The 22,002-nt window shown below is 34.7% G+C and overlaps 2 protein-coding genes across 3 annotated transcripts in view; one reads left to right on the top strand and one right to left on the bottom strand.

The window, feature by feature from the left end:
- Positions 1–22,002, top strand: part of LOC110021318 (ubiquitin carboxyl-terminal hydrolase 6-like) — a 135,282-nt gene that overhangs the window by 42,975 nt on the left and 70,305 nt on the right. The gene's annotated exons all lie outside the window — the stretch shown is intronic.
- The window catches only part of LOC110021320 (ER lumen protein-retaining receptor A-like), a 27,108-nt gene continuing 12,176 nt past the window's right edge, over positions 7,071–22,002 (bottom strand). Inside the window, exons 3-6 of the mRNA XM_020719764.1 lie at positions 21,397–21,512; positions 8,033–8,106; positions 7,882–7,945; positions 7,071–7,414 (exon numbers count right to left, since the gene is read on the bottom strand). Of these exons, the coding sequence (XP_020575423.1) occupies positions 7,378–7,414; positions 7,882–7,945; positions 8,033–8,106; positions 21,397–21,512 (291 nt within the window). The 3' untranslated portion in view covers positions 7,071–7,377. The remainder of the gene's footprint in view (positions 7,415–7,881; positions 7,946–8,032; positions 8,107–21,396; positions 21,513–22,002) is intronic.

Below are 22,002 nucleotides of genomic sequence, written 5' to 3'. Positions count from 1 at the left end.
CTCAATATTAATATCAAATGCATTTAAAATATATTAAAATTTAAAAAACAAATATCACAAAAAACTTCAAAATTATATCTCACTATTTACATCCAACGATTTCTCATGAATCTAATTTCTCCATTTTTTGTATTTTTATTAGAGAAATCATATAAATCAAAATTATTAACTTTCATTATAAATTTTAACTCAAGTTTTAATTTGGTTAATCAATCAAACAAAAACTCAGGCAAAGGTGATTCGAACTCCAACCGACCCTTTCACACCATTACCAAAAATCTTTCCCAAATTCTAAAGGTTGCCAAGTTGAACCACATCATAAGCCAATCTACTTCATCTCCCATTTAATCCCTAAGTTGCAACATATATGATAAATCAAACCACTCCAAGTGTACAAACTCATTTGAATTAAACACTCTATAGTATAACCCCCCGTTTCTTATCAATAAATAAACCAAAACTGCCATAACGCATCTGATGTCGTTGGTTAATGTGCGCTTGTTGCTTTTGGTGGCCTCACCCAGTCGCAAGTTTCACTGTTTCTACAATGTTAATGCTTAGTATCATTCCATTTGTCGCGTCTGTTGATTTTGATTTCTTCAACTGCTGACGGTAATATCTATACTACGTCACCTTAAATCACAACCGTTGATATCATTATCACCTATCCTCATCCCTCTGACACGACCACAGCCCACGAAGCAATGAGGCCACCAAATTGAGCTTGACGTTGTTGTCTTCGTCAATGTAGGTTTAGTCGCACTTATGGAATCCTTAATAAGAAAATTTTATTTCTACGGTCCAAATTTACAAACGAGGTTTGTTTTCTGGTTAGACTTGATTTTCCTTTATTAATTGCAAGTCACATTGGTTCAAAACAAAACATAAATTTTCAAATTACAAGGTTTTTTTCTGGTTGGATTTTCTTTTCCTTTATTAAAGACAATTCATATTGGTTCAAAAAAAAAAAATTCAAATAAGTCGAAAATAAATAATAAAAAAAACTTTTTTACCCTAAACTGTTAAAAAAAGGGGGACTTTACATACATACCACACGATTCTTGTATATTTATATATATCTAACACCTAAATTTTCATGCATAAAAAATACCACTATCATTTACTCTTGAACTATATATTTTCATGCATAAATTTTTCAAAAGATTTAAATGCATACAATCAATTCTTATTTATTTACATATGTGACACAAAAAATTAAATATTTACGTATATGTCACCTTATCTATGCATGAAAAAGGTATATCTTACTTCTTTCAAAAACTAAAATAATGATATTCTTTTATTTAATATGGAAGAATTGGGTGGTATAAAAGTATTAAAAAAATCAAAGTTTAGGTATTAGAAATGTAAATACCGTGGCATTTATGTAGAAGCCCCAAGCTTTTAATGTCAAGCTGTTAGAATTGAATGATATATATGTATATTTTTCTAAAAAAAAATCATAAGCCTACTTTGCACTGTGTGAATTAAATTTCAAAAGAAAACGTATTCTCCAATTTTTTAGTTCATGTTGTATCACATATTAGTTTGATTGTGTTTTCCTAATCTTAAATTTTAAACCCCACATTAGTTGAGCTTCATCAACAACATTATTGATGCATGATCATTTAATTTGATCATTTAGCATGAATCTCGAGGCAATTAAAAAAAAAAAGCATGCCAAGTTCATATTAAAGATAATCCAAAATATAATGGCCTTGATTTCAAAAAAATTTGCAGTCAAGCAAACCGTTCAAACAAAGACAAATCTAATGATACCAAAATTAGTCCAAGAGATTTCAGATCTTTAATTGAATGACCATTTGAACTCCAAATTTGACATATTTATAGTTAAATTGAGCGTCTCACTAAGAAATCTAACAAGCCTTAGATCACTCAATTATGAGGTCATCAAGGCTCTTAAATAACCAAAAACCCTTATATGATCAAGGGGGTTCATTGCGAGCCGTTTGATTAGGTGATTATTATAGTTATTAACCAAATAACTAAAATATTTCTCCCAGAGGCTATAAATAAACTCTTTTTTACTTGAGAGGAAGAGAATGATGTGTCAAATGTCAATGATGTTCTGAATTGAAGACCGAAAATAACTTTCAGCCCTTATAGCCGCCAACAACCTTTAAACACAATCCGTTGGTCGTTGACCACCAACCCACTGCTAATGACATCCAGAATATGGTGTAACAACATATCCCGAACACGCTATAACAACATATCCTGAATGCGGCGTAATGACATATCTCAAACACTGTGTAGAGGTGTTTTTAACTACAACCTCAATGACCAACTAATGCTGCCACAACTACCAATTAAAACGTGAACAACTATATCCTATATGACCGACTGCTACTGCAACTTCCAACTACTGCCTCTATAAATAACTAACATTACTATAGTTACCAACTACGATTACCATTGCAACTTCCAGCTATTGCTTATATGGTCAACCGACATTGCTACAATTACCAAAACTGACTTATGTGGCTAGCTACTAATGCAACTTTCAATTACGACGTCTGTGGGCAATTGACGGTACTACAACTACCACTAAGACTTTTTTGACCAACTACAACCTAAGTGTCTAATTGTCATTATAGCTTTCAACTACAACCATTGTGGTCAGTTAACGCTACTACAACTACATCATAAGTGACGAACTAGGACCTATGTGCTTATTTGATACTACAGTATTCCAACTATGACATCTGTGGGCAATTAATGCTACTTCAGAAACTAATTATGATTTGTGTGGCCAACTATGACCCACGTGGTCAACTGCTACCATAGTTTCCAACTATAATCCTCGTGGCCAACTGATGCTACTGCAGCCTCCGACTAAAACTTTTATGACAAATTACTATCTTTGTTGCAATTAATTACGATCATTGCGACTCACTACAATTACTATCGTCAAGAACTAAATTTATTGTAGTCTAATTAGAGTAATTACAACTAAACTATTATTGTACATTCAACATTATTAGGAATGTAATTTCATCATTATTCAACATTATTATTGAAGATCAGACATTTATATTTATAATCACATAGTAGATTACTTTGATAGGGCTAGGTCTCATAATTTTTTTTCACTTTCTAGGATTTTTCCAAGATTTTTTCCTTTTATATTAACTTGTGTGTGCTTAATCTTCGTGTGACATTACGACATTAAAATTATCATTCTATCACCATAAATTTTTCAGCACGTAACAATTATGTTGATGAATTTAGAGAAAAAGCTCTCTGCGAGAGGAAATAAAAATGCAAGAAGGAACGCCAAATTAATTTGTCTTTTTTAAAAAAATTCTTTTTTGCATCTAATCATGAAAAATATAAATAAATTTCCAAATTATTTCACAATTAACCTAAAAAACATTCCAAAAATTCAAGTCAAAATCCAATGCGAGTCTAAAATTTCCAAGGACCACAATCTGAATATTCTATCAATAACGTATTATTACTAACAACTTGTATAGAGAAATGGAAATCAACGGTCGACCCGTGGAAATAGTGGTGATAGAAAAAAAATGTTAAGTGGGCCTCATGCAACCGTCCAGTTGGAAAATAGACAACGTCGCGTCAAAGCAGAACGTGAGGCTACGCTTAAGTCGCCGCAGGTCAGTGGCAGTAGATAAGACAATGGAAGCCCATGCGTCTTCCTAAAAACCCAAAAATCGATGCTTTTCTCTCTTCACCTTTGGGACATTTACAATACATATCATATAATTTTTACATATTTACATGCCCAAAATTAATATTTTGTTTTTTATATTTATACCACTTAAATCTGTGTGTGCGTGTTTAAGAATTGTAGTGTCACACATAGCAAACACATGCATTCATTCTTACACAAAAATAAGATAATTTATCACAAAATATACATTCAAATAATGAAACAAATAATAATACTAAATCTACAATTTACTAATAACACTAGAATAGCATGCATTAAAATACAAAAAATAACGTATTTTACATAAAATTATTATGTTCTAATATAAAATATATATAATAATAAGTAATAATTATATAAACTATTAACGTGTAAAAATCATTTTAATATAGAGAGAGAGAGAGAGAGAGAGAGAGCTCAGCTCGCCCTCACGCTGTAAAGGATAGAATCGAAAGTTTATGCCTTTATAACTTTATTTACACATCTTTTGGAGAAAAGTAACACGCTCAAACATACACAAAACGCTAAGCCCCAAAGTACAGCCTCCATACATTCACACCTCAAAAATTAACCCTTTACTGTTCATTTAATGAAAGGAGCCGTTTAGTCAAATATGAACTCTCATTAAATAAATTAACATTAAAAAAGAGAAAAATGATATGGCTCCATTTGTTTAAACACCAAATCAATGCAGAGAAGGCCAACAGAGGGATTGAAAATGACACTTATTTCCATTCTGTTAAGGTGGACCAATCCATAGAAACCTCGCTCTTAAAAAAATATTTCAAAGGCCAACAAGGATGAGCAATTGACCAGCTGTAATGGAAGAGCTTGGAGAGCCCATTTGATTCATTTTTTTAGCTGCTTTGTGGTAGCAACAGAAAAAAAAAAAATCAAGACAAGATTTCTGAAAACTTTGCTTCGAAACTGCTTTGAAATAAATATTCAATAACAGCTATCTCACCATGTGTTTATGAGGGGAAACAAAATTCAAACTAAGAGATTCAGATTTCAGGAAGTTATGCATCCTTTCAGAACTCTCTAAAATCTGATTCTACAAGATTTAAAGGGCTATCCTATAAATGATTCGGCAAAAGGTGCAGGCAAAAAGTCCTGGCACCAGAAAAACTTGCTAATACTATGTACCTTTTGCAATATTCACTACATTCGAATCTCGCCATTGAATCAGTAATCGAAATACAAAACCAACGTTACGAAACCGCATTCGAAACCTTCCCCCACGTAATAACGTTTCTCTACAGGAACATTAAGAAAAGCCTCACTTGAAAAAAAAAAAAAGAGGCAAGAACAGCTATAAAAACAAGCGACAAAAAGCACAGTGATGCAGTAAACAGTACATGTACTCGAGTCAATTTCATCAAACATAGGAGCTAAGAAGCATTAAATTTCACTAAACGCACATAAGAAAAAGTATCCACAGACTACAGAACGAGTAAACGAAAACTAACCTCACAGAAGCAGAGCTTTGTTTCTCCTTCATCCTTCTGACTGCTCGATCAACTTTCCCCCACATTACAATACAGTACAGATTCCAGCAAATAGCACCAAATTGATCGCTTCACGAGCTGATTTGATTGCCTACGAAGCCAAACAAGCCCGAAGAGAATCTCAAGATTAGGGTTTCAGGGTAGAGCACAGAGGCGGGAAGAGAAGAAGCACAGAGGCGGGAAGAGAAGAAGCACAGTATGGCGGGGGAGACTCCTGCAAACGCTGCATCGAGAATAAAAACCCCCTTTCAGCATTTTAATAATGTAAATTTAATGAGACGAAATCCCTACAGTACCCCTGCAACATTTTGATTATTAAATTCTTTGACGGGGTCTTGAGGGAAAGATGAAGTGAGGGTCATTCCGTCATTTCAAGTCCGTGGTAAGGATTATGTGGTGGCACGTGGAAAAGAACCCACGCCCTCACCCGCCGTGGGTCCTACATGAGAGAGCTGTGGGGCTGTCATTTGGGGGTGAGAGTTTTTTCGCAATTCTACCGTTTCGGCTTAGTGGAAACGGCTGGTGAGTACATGAAACGAGCAGATACCGTCCAAGGGAGAATGAATAAGACGCCAGCTGGGTACCAGCCCAGCTAGCACATAACGTTTGGAGACTTTATTTCTGCTTTTATTTTTTTAATTAAATATTTACAAATAAGAAAAAACATTCGAATATTCACCCTGCTATATGTTTACACATATTAAAATTACATACTTCATTTTCTTCTTTGATACATATATATATATAATATATAAGTACGGTAGAAAATGTCATTTTGGGCTATAAAATTACTTTCACATTCTAAGCTATAATCACATGAACGAAAATGAAGATTTTCATGAGTTCGGTGGCAGAAAATTTGATTAAATAAAGCCAAATAGAACTAAAGTCCCCAGACTTCATTCATTTACATACATACCCAACCAGTTCCTATGTATTTGCATATGCAATACCTACTATCTTTTTATATTTATACCACCCAAATTCTATTTAGAGAATTAAAAAGTGAAATAAATCTTCTTCATGCATAAATAAGGTAGCATATAAATGTGAACAAATTAAATTTTTTAAGTATTGGATATGATTTACATTTTTATTCTTTAATTTCGGGTGTATTTTTAAATAAATAGGACCCAACTCATCCTGGGCTCATAGACAGCACGAAAAGGCTACGCTGCATTATTGATTTACAGTAATCAGACAAAATACCACCAACCGAACTTTGTTGTATTAGCTATTTACCTACTCTTCCATTTTTACTGAACGGACACTGACATTATACCAAAGAGTATATATACAAGCTATTGCAAGCAGAAACTGCTTCCTAAAGCCAATCAGATAAGACCCAAAGCAAAAGTTCGTATAGCTTCTTTATTCTTAACGATATTTTTTTCTGAATGAAAAAATAAAATAAAATAAAAACTTTGGCTCCAACATTAAAACACGTGATCTTCAAAACCTTACAAACCAGAAAAAGAATGAGAGGCATTCACATGCATACCACCCAATTCTTATATCTTTACATACCTAACACCTATACATTTTACATTTATACCACCTAAATATTTCATCTCATTAAAAATTCCACCAATGTATGTAAGAAATTGAAGTTTAAGTGTTAGTTATGCAAATAAATATGAATTAAGTGGTATAAATGACATGTTCACATCATGATACCAATTTTTTTTTATGTGATACAAACAAGAAAAATTAGATACATTTAAGATTAACCAACAAAAGATGAAGCACTGTATAAAATAACATAAAAAAAAATTAGATACATTTAAAATTAACCAACAAAAGATGAAGCACTGTATAAAATAAAAAAAAAATGGCAGTCAATATGAATCTACAGAACGAGCACGGCATCAAATAAGACAATTCTTCTATTCCAAAGTTCTATAATGCGATCGCTTCAACAAAATAAATGACAACAGAGAACTACTGTAGCTAAAATTCCCACTCACGACGGCCAAATTTGTTACTCAAGTACTGAAGAGAGTTTATGTGCGGGAAAACAACATACACAATCGCAAATCAGCTGCAGGTATGAAGATTATCCACTAAAGTTAGCAGAATCACAGCTCCATCAAAATATAACTTCCTGGAAACCATTTAATGCTTTAGTTCTCCAAGTTTTTACCACGAAGAAACCATAAACCTACGCCGTTTAGATCATGCCGGAAGCTTGAGTTTTTCATTGTTTTTCCAACTGAGGAAAGGAGAAAAATACAAACAAATCACACTTCAATCGCCAACTTAGAAGCGTGTTTGACCAATTATAGACTGATAAAAATGTCAAAATAGTCCACCGACTTTTTGCAGTGGGTCACTTTAGCCCGAGTCTATAGAAGTGTTAATTTAGTACCCACTCGTCTAATATGAGCTGCAATAGTCCTAGTCCCCATGAAAGACAATTTCAGCTCCCATATTGAAAATGTCTGAGTCTCTAAGGACTAATTTAACACTTTTATATACACTGGAACAAAAATTACCCCATCAAACAGCCATGGGACTATTTTGGCAATTAATTTTACATGGACTTGCATTATATGTGAAGATGGAAGAGGTCTGAAATTTAGAACACATGTAGTTTTACAATTTAGGTCCAATCAAAGAAAGATTTTATTATTATTATTTTAGATAAAACATGGCATGCTCCCGTAATGAGAAGCTGACCTTATAAAGTAGTAGTAGAAGAAATCTATGTATAGTGCCGTCTGGACAATACCTGCAATCCAGGCTGCAAAAAAGAGAAGACATAAGAGGAAATAATGGCTGCTTAGACTTGTAATAAGATGGAGTTTCCATCCCACTATTTATAACTTACATATCCATCTACTGTAGTATTTTTCTGTAAAATAACGGTAGATCCAGTTGAGAATATATAAGGCTCGATATGCCCTGAAGCAAGCATTTACAATAATTAGAAAACAATGTTAGTTATTTGCAATAAAACAAATGTTGATAGTAAGGCTGATGTACAGGAGCGGGATCAAATTATGCCCCCGCAAAATTTACAATTTCTCTATATAAATAATAAATTTTAAAATTGTTTTCTTATGTAGTTAGGAAATTGCCCATCCTGGACATTAAATATAAATCATGAATTTAAAAGGTTGGTACAACAACAATCATTGACTTAACTAATTCAATGTGTTACTTGCAGCACAGATCATTGATTCATACAATTTGGATAACAGTCATCCATTTAATGATCCAATTCATTGTTACTGGTGAACCCCATAATTTAAAGTAGCATATTCATTATTAATTGTCCTAATCATCATCATTAGCCATAAAACCTAATTATTTAAGTTTCAATTTTCCACCTCCATTCACGCTTGACAGTATTATATTAAGTATTAATTCTACTTGTTGACTTTTTGCACCACTTCAACTCATCTTAAGTGTACTCATTTTCCTTGTAAATCCTTCCCAGTGATTCTATTTATGTTCCTTGTTGGAAGCATCTTGTGTATCCATTGCTCAAACCATTGTTCTCTATCCTCAACTTTATTTTAATAGATAATATTCCCAACAATCATATGATGAATGACAATTAAATTTTACAATTCCTAATACAACAAGAATAATGCAATAAATGTAGACCATATATGACTCACATGTAAACATCATCAAAAATGCAAAACTGTACTAACTTTGGGTGTAAACACGCCAAGTTTGAGCCACCTTAGGCTTGTGATTGAGCTTTTATCAATTAATTGATTTCTAGCTCAAGCTTAAAATTAATTCAACGAGTTCAAAGAAGCTCATGAATTAACTTGTTTATTCTTAAAGAGAGAGAATAATTTTGATTCAAATAACTGTTACAATAAAATAAAAAATAAGCATTTATGCAAGAAATAATAAAAAAATCACATAATACAAGAAACTATATCAAATTTTTAAATAATTTAATAATTTATACTTGGACCATTGAATTTTAATATTTTTTAAATGCATTTATATATCAATATTTATTTAAACGAGTCAGCCCATGAGCTAATGAATAGAGTTGGAGTTAGCTTAGGCTTGGTTTATTAGCTCATCAAGATCAATTCACGAGCCATTTATCGAACTAAGTCCAAGCTAACTCCACAGTAGGCTTAGTTACACCCCTCATGCAACAAGAAAATATAAAAATTAAAATAAAAATGATAATTAAATAATCAATGAAATCCAAAATAATCATAACAAATTTGAACCATGAAAAAATCAATCAGCGATTAAATTTTTTCAACAAAAATTAAAACTTCAGTTGCTATAAATTTAAACCAAATCAATTAACCTGACAAGCCAATAAAAGTAAATTTAGATGAAATTTGCTTTAAAAAAACAAAAATAAAGATAATGCAAGCCTCCTGCCTATACAAAAACATAACATCCTGTCCTGCCGATACAAAAACATGACTTCCACTCCTGCAGATACAAAAACATTACTTCTTCCAAAATTAAATGATCGCACTCAAACCTTACTTGCGGAATCTCAAATTGAAACTAGAATAAGAAAATTTTATTGAATCTATGTTAAACTAATATAAGTTTCAGAGTTTCCTAATTATAGATATTTATTTCCCTAATCTATTGCTTCTAATTACTTCAATTTTATTATGTCTCTGATCCTCTTATAAACAAAATACCAAAATAAAAAAAAGTAACAAAGTAATTGCAACCAATGAAGAATGAACAATGTGCAAAGATCTACAAGAGGTTCCGTTAAATCAAAAAAAAAAATGCAACACTGAGGAATAGATGGGTCATAAATTGCACCCCAGCAAGATACCAGACTTGCACTACAACTAATGAACATAAACAAAGAAACAGCTATATTCTCTTCATAAAGCCTGCATTAATCTACACTGCTTGGAAAAAATAAAAGACTCCAAAGAATTTAACATTTGATAATTTATTGAAAAAGAAAAATACCATAAGTTTGCTTCCTACAAAGTAATTAATGGGTTAGCACAAATAAGTTGGTCAGGCCAGTATACTAAATATATCCAGAAAACAACCAACAATTGTGGCCACAATATCATCATCAAGACTGGCTTAAAAAAAAAGAATATATAAGTTTTCTGGCAAAACATTTGAAGCTTATTTTCAAGGAAATATGAGAAACAATAGCAAGTGCATTGAAAAGGCTAAACCAGGTACATTAAAAGCTATATTAATACCAAATTTCTTCGAATTCAAATACACCATTTGTTCAGCACTAGAAATAAACTCCATGCATGTCCAATTAAAACAGCAGAAAATTTAAAATTATCATAATTATCAATTCATGTTTTATGAATATCCTCTCACAAATCAATTAAAATAAGATAATCGCGCACGTCATATGAGACAACAACAACGAGCATTTATCCCACTAAACCTTTTATCATATGAGAAAAGTGATAAAAATAACATAAAAATAATATGCATCCAAATTAATACTAATTTTGGCAATTTTAGAGGCCAACTTAGCAATACATGATATTACGACGCTGGCGGTCCTAGTTAGGAATCTGTTCACCCCTTCTAAGGGCAAAAATCTCACTCAGATTTTTAGAAAAATAAATGTGCAAGCTATAAAATAACTTCCTGGATTCCAATATATTTAGTAACTTCCATGTGTAGGAGTTAAAATAGTAACCTCAAATCTTGCTACAGAAATAAACAAGAAAGGCCCCTAATTCTAAGGAATGAGAGCTCAACAATCTGGACAAATTAAAATAATCACATACTCCAATCTCATTTAATTGAAAATTTGAATGCTATAACGGTGCAATTTTAGTCCATCACATTCAAATGGGACATCCATGTTTTAATGCACTCAAATCCATGTTTCCAAGATTAGTTAATAAAATAAAAATTAAAGAGTTTCAATGTGAGATGTGCCAAATGGCCAAACACTACGAAGTTTCCTGCCCCTACTGCTCATAAACCTCAGTATATTTTCCTTAATCAACACATATGCATGGGGACCAACTCGCATTCCTAATAATAGGACCAAGGCCAATTGTTACCCTCATACACGATTGCTCATACACAACTTATTTTTTTTTTCTAAAGAAATATAAATTCTAAGTGTGCACAACCACCCTAGGTCTGATTAAATCATTATTTTACCCAATTCAGCACTAATATTACATATATTAGGTTTGATATAATGAAAAAAAAAAATTCCAATCAAACCTTACCTTATTTTCTCCATGACTTATCTTGTGCTAAGTACCCAAAAGTTGATTAATCTCCTTTAAAAAACTAGGGTCTAGCTCCTTGAAAAGAATATTCCAAAATGTTATCATGGGTAAGATATCTTGACCTGTTATATCCTCAATAAATCATCATACAAAATAAAATAAAATATAAAAGCTATTAAAAACATACAAGACTCATTGATTCCACGAAAAAAAACATCCATAAACATAATAAAAACACTAAAGTTAGCGTGAGTTTGTTTCGGCTAACGGCTGTATAAAATCTCAGTTTTGAAATTTTCGTGGAAAATTTATTGTTTAAAAGCTGGTGTTCCAGAAGTAATTGTTTTGTTTAAAAAATTCAGTTTTGAAAGTATTGTGAAGTTATTGGCGCAGCGGCATCGTAGTTATCAATACGGGGGTGTCGCAGTTATCGGCCCGGGGGCAATGTAATTATCGGTGCGGGGGGCGTCGTAGTTATTGGCGTGGGGGCACCTATACAAGCACGTGATGTTTGAAAGCAGTACAGAGTGCAGAGTACGGCAACATAAGGGCGCAGGCGTGCGAAAAGCAGGACGTGCACGCACATATGGGTGAGAGTGTGCCACTCCAAAAGCAGGACACAGGCGCAAGAAGCGAGATTGTAACTGCAGTTGCGATATTACACAATTCGTGTCACGGTTTTAACTTCCGCCCGCCGAACGCGCAAATCAAACGCTAAAGGATTGGACGCAGTTAAAAAATCTGGCAGCATAAGCCAAACCAAATGTCCCCTTGATATCAGACCATAAAATGCATCTAATTTAAGATTAAAAAAGCATAAGTTTTACCATAACAATTCCAAAATATTCATCATCTCCTAGAATGAACAAATATTAACTTCAGGGAAACCTTAAAATGAAAGCAACTTTGATTTCCTCAAACTTGATCTTCCAAACAACGCATAAAGCCCCAAGCAATCCAAGCCTTCCCTACTAATATTAGTATCCACCACATATATGAACTCCAACAAAGACATATTTAATGAACCTAAATCATTATGATAGGTACACAAAAAAAATCAAACACTTGAGCTGTTGATTTAGCAGGATCGCTCATAGATAGAAGGTCTACAATGAGTAACGATAATTTCCCAAGGAAAAGCTAATCTTATGGAGAAGCAAGAAACAATGAAAAGCTACCATAATTAGCACTAAAGCTAAATTTTGGGCAATAGTTTAAAGAATATGTGAACAATTGTGGATCAAAATAATCCATACTAACTTACAATTATGAGTGCCAAAAATTGACCAGACATAACAACACTTCAAAAATCCAGTTTTAGGTCTGTTCTCTAACCAGTATATTGCAAATTCAAAGGCATTTAATGTCTAATATTTGACTTATGTATTCAATGTGATATTCAATTACTCGTATTAGTCTTCCAGACAAAAAAATTTTAAAGATATTCAATTATAAATATTATTCAATTTCATAGGAAAGTTTAGAGTCCCTTCATTTGTCTTCAATTTTTTATCTTTATAATTTATTTAATATGATATAAAATTTTATTTCAAATATTATTTTATGATTTATATTTTATATCATATTAATGTCTAAATACTCCAAATTAAAGTTCTTTTGCAAGTTCAAAATCACTTAAAATTTCTGAAACCTCCCGACGTCTCCCCCACTTATGAGGCATCAATGAGAGAATTGGACATGTCCATTAGCTCATAAAGCTCGAATAGTTGATGTCATGCTACACCGCGGCCATAAAAATTTTCTAACCGACCCGTCTATCAAACACACACGGGTTTTCGATTAATCTGCACGAAATCTATCTATCGTCTATAAAATGTGCATAGGTCTTCAATGAGTCTATTGAAGCCACATGCGAATACAATTTACCTAGCAATGTTTGAAGAAGTCAAATAAGTGATTATCTCGCAATTTCTCTGCCACATTGGAACAAAATAAACAAATACTTATTTGATAAATTTTCTCACCGAGTTGAAATAACTCGAACAAGTATTTAAGAATCATATTTTTCGCACCTTAGCAAAGCATTGATGCCGATGACAGTGAGACTTTAAATTTGGTTAAACACAATTTCGTAAAATTCTTTAATTTTTTTACAATATATATAATATATGTATTCAGGAATAGAAGGTAGGATATTTTGGCGACTTTGTTTAGTTTGAGACTAAGTAGGAAACCGAGTTGTTTGGTATCCGATTTTTCGTGTGAGATAGCAAGAGTATGCATGATACCAGAACTCATAGGGAAAACAGTAGAAAGACAAAAGCACATTTTATTAATAGGAAAATAGGTTTACAACACAACACAACGCAACATAAAAAAATATCACCAACATAAACGACAAAAGCAACATCGCTACGATGTATTCCATGAGCGGTGGAGGTCTTCTAGTAGAATTGAGATTGTTGGCAATGGTGGTGGCAACCAAAGCATGTTAATGGCAGCGACAGGGAGGAGCAAAATTATAGGGACAACAAGTACGAAAGGTCGTAGGCGACCAACAACTGGAGTAGGAGTGGCTGGAAGGTGTAGGACAGCAATGTAAATGCAGAAGATGGAACGACAGAGGCTGGGGACTGGGATAAGGAGTGACCGACGACTATCAGGAAGGAGAAGGGACATATAGCCAAATGAGCGGAAGATACACACCACCTTGGAGTAGGATACAGTCGGAGCATTACCACCTTCTCGGATACAGCGCACAAAGAGGAAAAGGACTTCACACAGAAATTTAAAAACAACAGACAGCAACAACTGAACCCTACAATGACAAAACAGCAAATTATAGACTCTCAATTGACGAAGAAAGGAAAGAAATAAATAAGGAAACTCTCACACAAAAGAAAGAGGTGGGGAGGCAAGCAGGATCCAGAAATAGCCATTAAAATCTTCTCATAAAAAGAAGAATAAAAAAAGGAGAGGTGTGCAGGAGGTTGATTGTCGCGTCAAGAGTCTCACCCGGGACGCTCACTCTTCCCCCGAATCGGTTTTCAATAGATCGGTCAGGTTCAGACCCAGAGAACACGAGAGTTTCGTGTCAGTGCGGAAGCATTGCCCCCCGCGTCCATGTAGGGAAGCCCTGAATCAGTCTCTCGGGGTTAGGGGAGCTTTGACTTCATTTATCGAAGCTTCAGGCTCCTTGTAGTACTGTGTCAGGTCAGTGACATTGAGCATGATTTAGACATTGTAGCAACCTGACAGGTCAATCTTGTAGGTGTTGTCATTCCAAAGAAGGAAACTCACACACAATGAAGGGGTGGGGAGGCAAGCAAGATCTAGAAATAGCCATTAAAATCTTCCCATACAAAGAAGAATAAAAAAAAGGAGGGGCGCGAGAGGTTGATTGTCGCGTCAAGAGACTCACCAGGGACGCTCACTCTGGAATCCCTTGGATCGGTCTTTAATAGACCGGTCATATTCAAATCGGGAGAACACGAGTCCTGTGTCAGCGCGGGAAGCATTGCCCCTGCATCCTGCGTCCATGGAGGGAAGCCCAGCGTCAGTCTCTCGAGGTTGTGAGAGCTTTGACTTCATTTGTCGAAGCTTCAGACTCCTTGTAGTACTGTGTCAAGTCAGTGACATTGAGCGTGATTGAGACATTTTAGCACCCTAACAAGTCGATCTTGTAGGTGTTGTTGTTCCAAAGCACATTTTAGTAAAATAGGTATTTGTCCACCTTTGGCACACCTTGAGTTGGAACTGTAAGAAGACGAGTATTCCCATGGCATAGATATCGAGCCATTAACCTACTTCCTCCACTCACAATCAGCTAAATGCAACTGAAGAACTGGTATGGGAGAAGGGATCAATTCGTTGGTGAAATATGTGGCAAACTGCACTCCTCTCAACAACACTCACTTAGAATAGACTTCTTCGTTACTGATATGACCTGGATACCATTGAATAATTTTCATCCTCATCAAACTCCTTGGGCCCATTACAAAGTTGGAGTTCATCTATACTATTTGGACATCCGACGAAGGGTACCATGTGGAACAGGAAATAACCTCTGAATAACTCCACATGATCTTTCCGATATGGCACAAAATGACAACTCTGGCAGGTCGGACCTCACTCCATCGGGGCAACTCAGGGGGGTTCATACATCTGAAAAATTTGCATCTCGTTTATCCGGGGTGGACTTGTATCTCATGTCGGCGCCTCAAACTCACAACCTTGTAGACAACCAAGGTTATTCCATCGTCTGCAAGATGCTAGCTCAAGGCACCATAATCTTATGTTCTATTGGGTTGTCTATTACCTCAGAGTCACTATCCTCTAGAGTAGCAACTATTACCTCAGCTGAAATCTCTTTCTTAAGATCAACTGAATTTGGTCGTATCTCTTCCTAGTTAGTTGAAAATTGAGAATCCCCTCTAAAGTTTGTATCTTCTTCCTAATCACCATTCCTCTCTTCAACTGGAAGTTGGTACTCCTCATTTATGTCCTCAACTTCTTTAGCGTCTGCAGTGTCTTTGCCCAACGTTTAGATGACGCCAAACTTGGTGAAATAGATTAATCCCCTGTTTTTGCATTCTGCTTCAACATGTCTAAATTCGTGGCAATTGCCACATTTTCCGGCTGTGAAAAACTTGCAGATTGGTTTGGCTGGATAGTAACCAAGGTGGTCATTTGGTACTGAGGCTTCTCCACTTCGGAAGCTAGAACTTGTAACTTTTGACAACAGCAAATTGGCAGGAATTGGCATTGTGTTTTCATCTTCATCTTTATATCATCTCGTTCCCCCTTCGACCATTCGTATCACGGTTGAGAGTAGTCTCACATTGGATTTCATCATCAAAGTCCGTAATCCACTGCTGAAGTCGGCGGATATCTCGCCGTATATCCTCCCAGAAAGGCTTGAATATATATCTCAATGGTGGCATGGCTAGGGATTAAGGAATAGGAAAAAAAAAATTTGGTGGGGTTAGGGTTTGGGTTTGGGTTTGGATTGTGGAAAAAAAATGTAGTGGTTGAGGCTAGGGACGGAGAATAGGAGTGACCGACAACTATGGGGAATGAGGAGGGTTGGATAGCCAAAAGGGAGGAAGACAAACACCGCCTTAGAGGAGGATACAGTTGGAGCACCGCCACCTCCTCGGATACAGCCCAAAAAGAAAAAAACGGACCCCACACAGGAATCTGGAATCAACACATAGCAAAAACTAAACCCTACAATCATAAAACAGCAAATTATAGACTCCCCGTTGAAGAAAAAAGAAAAGAAATAAAGAAGAAAACTCCCACACATAAGGAAGGGGCAGGGAGGCAAGAAAGATCCAGAAATAGCCATAAAAATCTTCCTATACGAAGGAGAAGCCAAAAAGTGAGGAGAGGGGGGCGGGAGGCCACTCGCCCCATCAACAGTCACACCCCGGCGTGCCCCGGGATTCCCCTGAACTGGTCTTCAATAGACCGGTCGGGTTCAGACGTGGGAGACCCACGAGTCCCGCGTCAGTTCGAGAAGCCACGTGACCGCATCATGTGTCCAAGCGAGGAAGTCTTGCGTCAATGCAGGAGCAAGTATTTTAATATGTGCAGGATTCGAACAAAAAAGAAAAGTTCTCAAATATAGGAAGTATAAGTGTTTGATCTAAATGAAAAGGTAGAGGCAAAGGCAAAGGGGTTTGTTGCAAGCGTTTGGGTTTAAATGGTTAGGCCTCTCATGTTGTTGTTGTTGCGTGCGGGAGTGGAGGATTATGAATTCTATGAAGAGAGATGTTTGAATGGTCGAGGGTTTTGAACAAAGAGAAAAATGAAGATAAGAGAATTAACTAAATCGAGAGAGATTGGAAGATTTTTGAGACTTTCGGATTAAGAAAGAGCATACCGATCATGATCACTATGGGAAGCGGGAGTAGGAATTGAGATCAAAGCAAGGGCAGATATTTTAATTTATTTTATCTTATTTTTATGTTCAATTAAACAGTCAATAAATAATCCCCAATAAATATGATGCGGGTATGGAGTTGGCTATATTTGTTGTCCTTGAGATGAAATAGATTTAACCATTTTTGTTCCACTAGTTACAAGCTTCCTCATTTTCTATTATTTCAAGGAATCTTTGACAAATTTTAATTGTTTCTGATTTGTTGATTATTCTTTTTTTCAGAGAAGATGTTCAGTTGAAGGAGATCGTCTGACCAAACACCTAGCAAGCCTAGTAAGAATGTCATCTGAGCAGTTATTGATAGGCATGATCGTTTGGGTAACACAAACATCGGAGAGAGGCTTGAACAACATGAACATATGCTGAGAGAGAGGGAGAGATACATATTTACCATGGTTTTCTCGGTAGCTCTCTCATTCTTCCAAATTACTCAACTGAGTCTTTTGATTTTAAGTATCCTGTAGAATGAATTAATGCTCTCAAATTGACGTGATTGACGGGTAGGGACTACAATCCCTTAAACGACACAATGGATAGTCAATCACAAAATCAAGGATTCTACATTTAGTTGCTTATACAATTGATTCGACAGAACAATTGAGATTGTTGAGCCATTGTAATTTAAGAAGAACAAATTTGAGTGGCCTAAATATTCGACTGTGTCAGGTTTCTAGCCCGACGCGCGGATATATAATTTGTGCAAGATATACTGCGAACAACCGTAATTTATGAGAATTGAATGCCCATGGATCACATCCTCTTAAATTTGAGTTACGATTGAGCTTTGGAATTCTGACAGTAACACGCGTTAGGTTGGCCCTAGGAAGCTAACAATTACCTTATGGGATCTACAAAAAATATCAAAACTCCCAATTTTTTTGACCAATACAAGTATATTCCGTTGATTAATGAACCCTTGCAAATGATCTTCTGAAAATAGTGATCAATAAGACATTTACTTTGCCATCAATTTATCTTGAGTTTTACGATCACTGTCGTTGAACATACAGAGAAGTGTGCCTACTAATGCATACACGAGTTATTATCCTTATAGACGTGTGAATCAGTAATTTTCTATTGGATAATAATCTGTCGAATTGTACATCACAGTCGAGTGACTTGTGAATTAGAACCACATCGTGACGATTATCAATTAGATGATTATGTTAGACCAACACTATTAGTAGATAATCCATCTTCAACAGTGTCATGTATATATGAAGATTTATTTTTATCCAAATTTCTCTCCCCTCTATTATCTGCATTTGTACTGCTCATTAAAGAGAGTTTTACATGCCTGGACACATTATTGGTTGTCAGCCAACTTGCATAAGAGGAATATTTGTCTCTAGCTCTTGTAGTAATTGCTTGGATACACAAATAAGATGCATTATTTCAGAGTCCAATTCTTTGAAACCGCCTTCATATTCACAGAGTCCTCGATGACTCAAACGCGCTCGCACAGTCAGTTTCGTCATTTGGGGTCGTTCAGACAAACTTGTCGATGATCTGGTCAAAAAATGCATCAAATTTAATTTTCGTTTTGGTTCACGATCGATCGTTTCAAAATTTTATTGAACTTTCGATTAATTATGCAACATAGAAAGACATAGGTGGCGTGAATTGCAATACTTATCATGTCGACCGTCAGAATCAAGATATTTGTGTGCAAATGCACGAAAATCATAATGGGTGTTCCTGAGGCTTCTAAACCCTATGAGAACTCATCATTGAATCCTCACAAGTTGGTCCTAACCTTCCAAGTCATGGAGGTTTATGACCAACCACGTAGGGTTTCGAAGAGAGCTAGGAGGTGGTTTGAATTTCTACATATGTGGGTTAGGATAGTCAAAGGGAAAGTCATATGGCTAGATCATAAGCACTAAAAGAAAATAAAGACCTCACCAAAAATGAGGTCAACATAGGTGTGGCTTGGGGTTGGGGTTATGGGCGTGGGTGGCTTGGTGTGGATGTGGTTATGGTGTTATGTGGTCTAAGACGATCAACAGCAAGTACCTGCAGAAGCATTCGAGTACCACATCGGGAATTCTCTACCACGAGATAAAAATGATCATTTTATTGTTTGTATGAGAGAAGAGGAAGGAACAAATTAAATGGCGGACCTTAAGGAACAAATCACTGATGTGTTAGTCGGCGAGTGATTGAATTATTTGTAAATTATTCCAAAAACTAGGTAATTTATTATATATGTAAAAAAAAATTTAACACATGCTAGATTTTGAGCATTCATAATTACGTTTTTTTTTTAATTTACAGTCATATGTATTTCATCTTTTAAAATGTTGGTTTGCAAATTTCTGCTTTTGAGGACAGTTTAGTACGAGACATCGATCGTCTTAATTTAAAAATAATATCATCATTACTTTAATTATAATTTTATTAGTCTTTTTTTCTTAGATTTTTTTTGGTACTTATTGTTAAGTGAATTGTGTATCTAAACTTTTGTTCTGTTTTGAAATGAATTTTTGTTTCTGAAGTATCAAATATGTGGTTGTCACAGTTTTATTTTAAGTTGTTTTACTAAATAGAGGCACAATAATCATTTTTCTACCAACAGCTTACTCCAGATGTTTTCACACAGCTGCAACAAAAAGACAGTCAACTTTGTTTTGTTTTAAGTTGTTTTACTAAACAAATGCAGAATGATCATTTTTCTAGCAACAGCTTACTCACAGATGTTTTCACACAGCTGCAACAAACAAACAGCCAACTTTCCCGCAGCAACTTCCCCGCGGCACCTTCCTGGGGCAGCACTGCTGAAAAGCTGAGAAGTCGCAGCTACCCCAGACAGACCCTCACACTGCATATAAGGAACATAATGTTGTTGTTATTGTTGTTGATGCTACTTAAAATCATAATCTACCATATTTCGATTAAATTCTACTATTATTCAAATATTTTTAGCTGCCACATTGATATGTCTTGCATTGCTCTTAAGGTCTAATATCATTTTGATGTAGATAGAGTAAGGTTTTAAGATTTCTAATACAAATATAATGATGCGATCAATAAATACATATCAGGCCAAAAATAAAAGATTCATAAATCAAAGACAACTAAAAACACAAAATTCATAAATCACCCTATTATATAATCATTTATCATTCTATCTTTCCTATTTCCTATTTTATAATTAACCCACTTTAGTTTTCATTCATGCTACTCAACTTAATTATAGGTGAATTTTATTTTACCAGCACTTGTGGCATATAATTTTCCTAAAACTCATCACTTCAACATTCCAGCCTTAGAAAGTATTCATCGAATGACCCAAAAATGCTACAACCCACCACACTTCAGCACCACTATTCTTCTAATAATATTAAATAATATTTTCAATCATAAATCTTCTAAATGCATATATATCATAACTTCAATCTTTGTTATACTAAACTCAATAACCATCTAATTTTTGTCTCTATTTATATTATTTTAATTTTCTCTTCACACTGAAAACAAATTTGAACCTGAACATTTTATTTTATAAGACGTCTTGTAAATCAAATTTATGTCAGCTGCAAATCGCCTACCTCGAAAATCAACCTTCTCTTCTTTTTTTTTTCTGGCAGCACCCTTCAATAATTGAAATTTACCGTACATTTGAATAAGCAAATCTTAAATATGCAAAAAACCACACTTACTCTCCCATGATGTCTATGTGGTGCCCAAAAAGTGCTGACATAAATACTAGAAAAGAGAAAAAAATAACACCAGTTTTTCACTAGATATGCTTTCTTGTTTAAAGAATCCCAGCACAGTCACGTCCATGTCAAGAAAATAAAGGTAAAAAAGTAAATTAACTGGATAATACATTTGGTTTTAGTAAGGAACTAAGATCATGACAAGCATTTTAAGTATCCAATTTTCAAACATTACATGCATACTTCCAATGGGCTAATGTGTGGTGCACTAAAACAATTACAAAATTACAATTGCGGCTAGAAGTCAGAAATATGAGTTATATTCATAAGATTTATAAGGTTTTCAGATCAGTAACTGATTATTGAAATCAGTATATTAGGGACTATTCAAGAAATTAAAAAAAATACCACTAGTTTGTAATTGCAAAAAGGTTACCCAAGAAAGAAAACGTATTGCCCGGTTAAATTGTCAACATTTCTGCTTCTCTGGAGCAAAACCAGTTGAGGAAGAATCGCTACTGCTTCCAAGTAGATTGAAAATGCCCAAAGTACCTACAAATACAGTATTAAATGCATGATTTTGAAGCCATTGTCGAGTTTTTTTAATACGAGTTTGTTCAGAACTAACTTGAAGCAACTGCTCAACAGGTTAAAAAAAAATTATAAAACTATGAAAAAATCCTTCAAACCCAAGCCAAACACATAAGATGGCCACTTCAATCATCTCTTTTATGTTAGCCTTTGTTTCAAGAATTTGTGCTAAAGATTATTGTTGTTCTTCATTAACATGCACATGAAATTTTGACAACAGCATTGTCATAAATCATCAATTTATGTAGGGATAAACAATATGGGACGTACCACGTTCATGGACTACCTTACAGAAAATACACTTAATGAATTTAAAATACACTTCATAAAAGCTAAATTATCCTAGGCATACGAATTTAAAAAAAAAATTAAATGTTATACTCATTCATGAACGCATGAAGCGACATTCAAATGAGTACAACATTGAGTACCACCCCCCCCCCCCCCCCCT

This window comes from Phalaenopsis equestris, unplaced genomic scaffold (genome assembly GCF_001263595.1).
Source record: "Phalaenopsis equestris unplaced genomic scaffold, ASM126359v1 Scaffold000132, whole genome shotgun sequence".
Classification (NCBI taxonomy): Eukaryota; Viridiplantae; Streptophyta; class Magnoliopsida; order Asparagales; family Orchidaceae; genus Phalaenopsis; species Phalaenopsis equestris.
The sequence above is the reverse complement of the archived record's forward strand: the minus strand, read 5'-3'. Positions and strand labels throughout refer to the sequence as shown.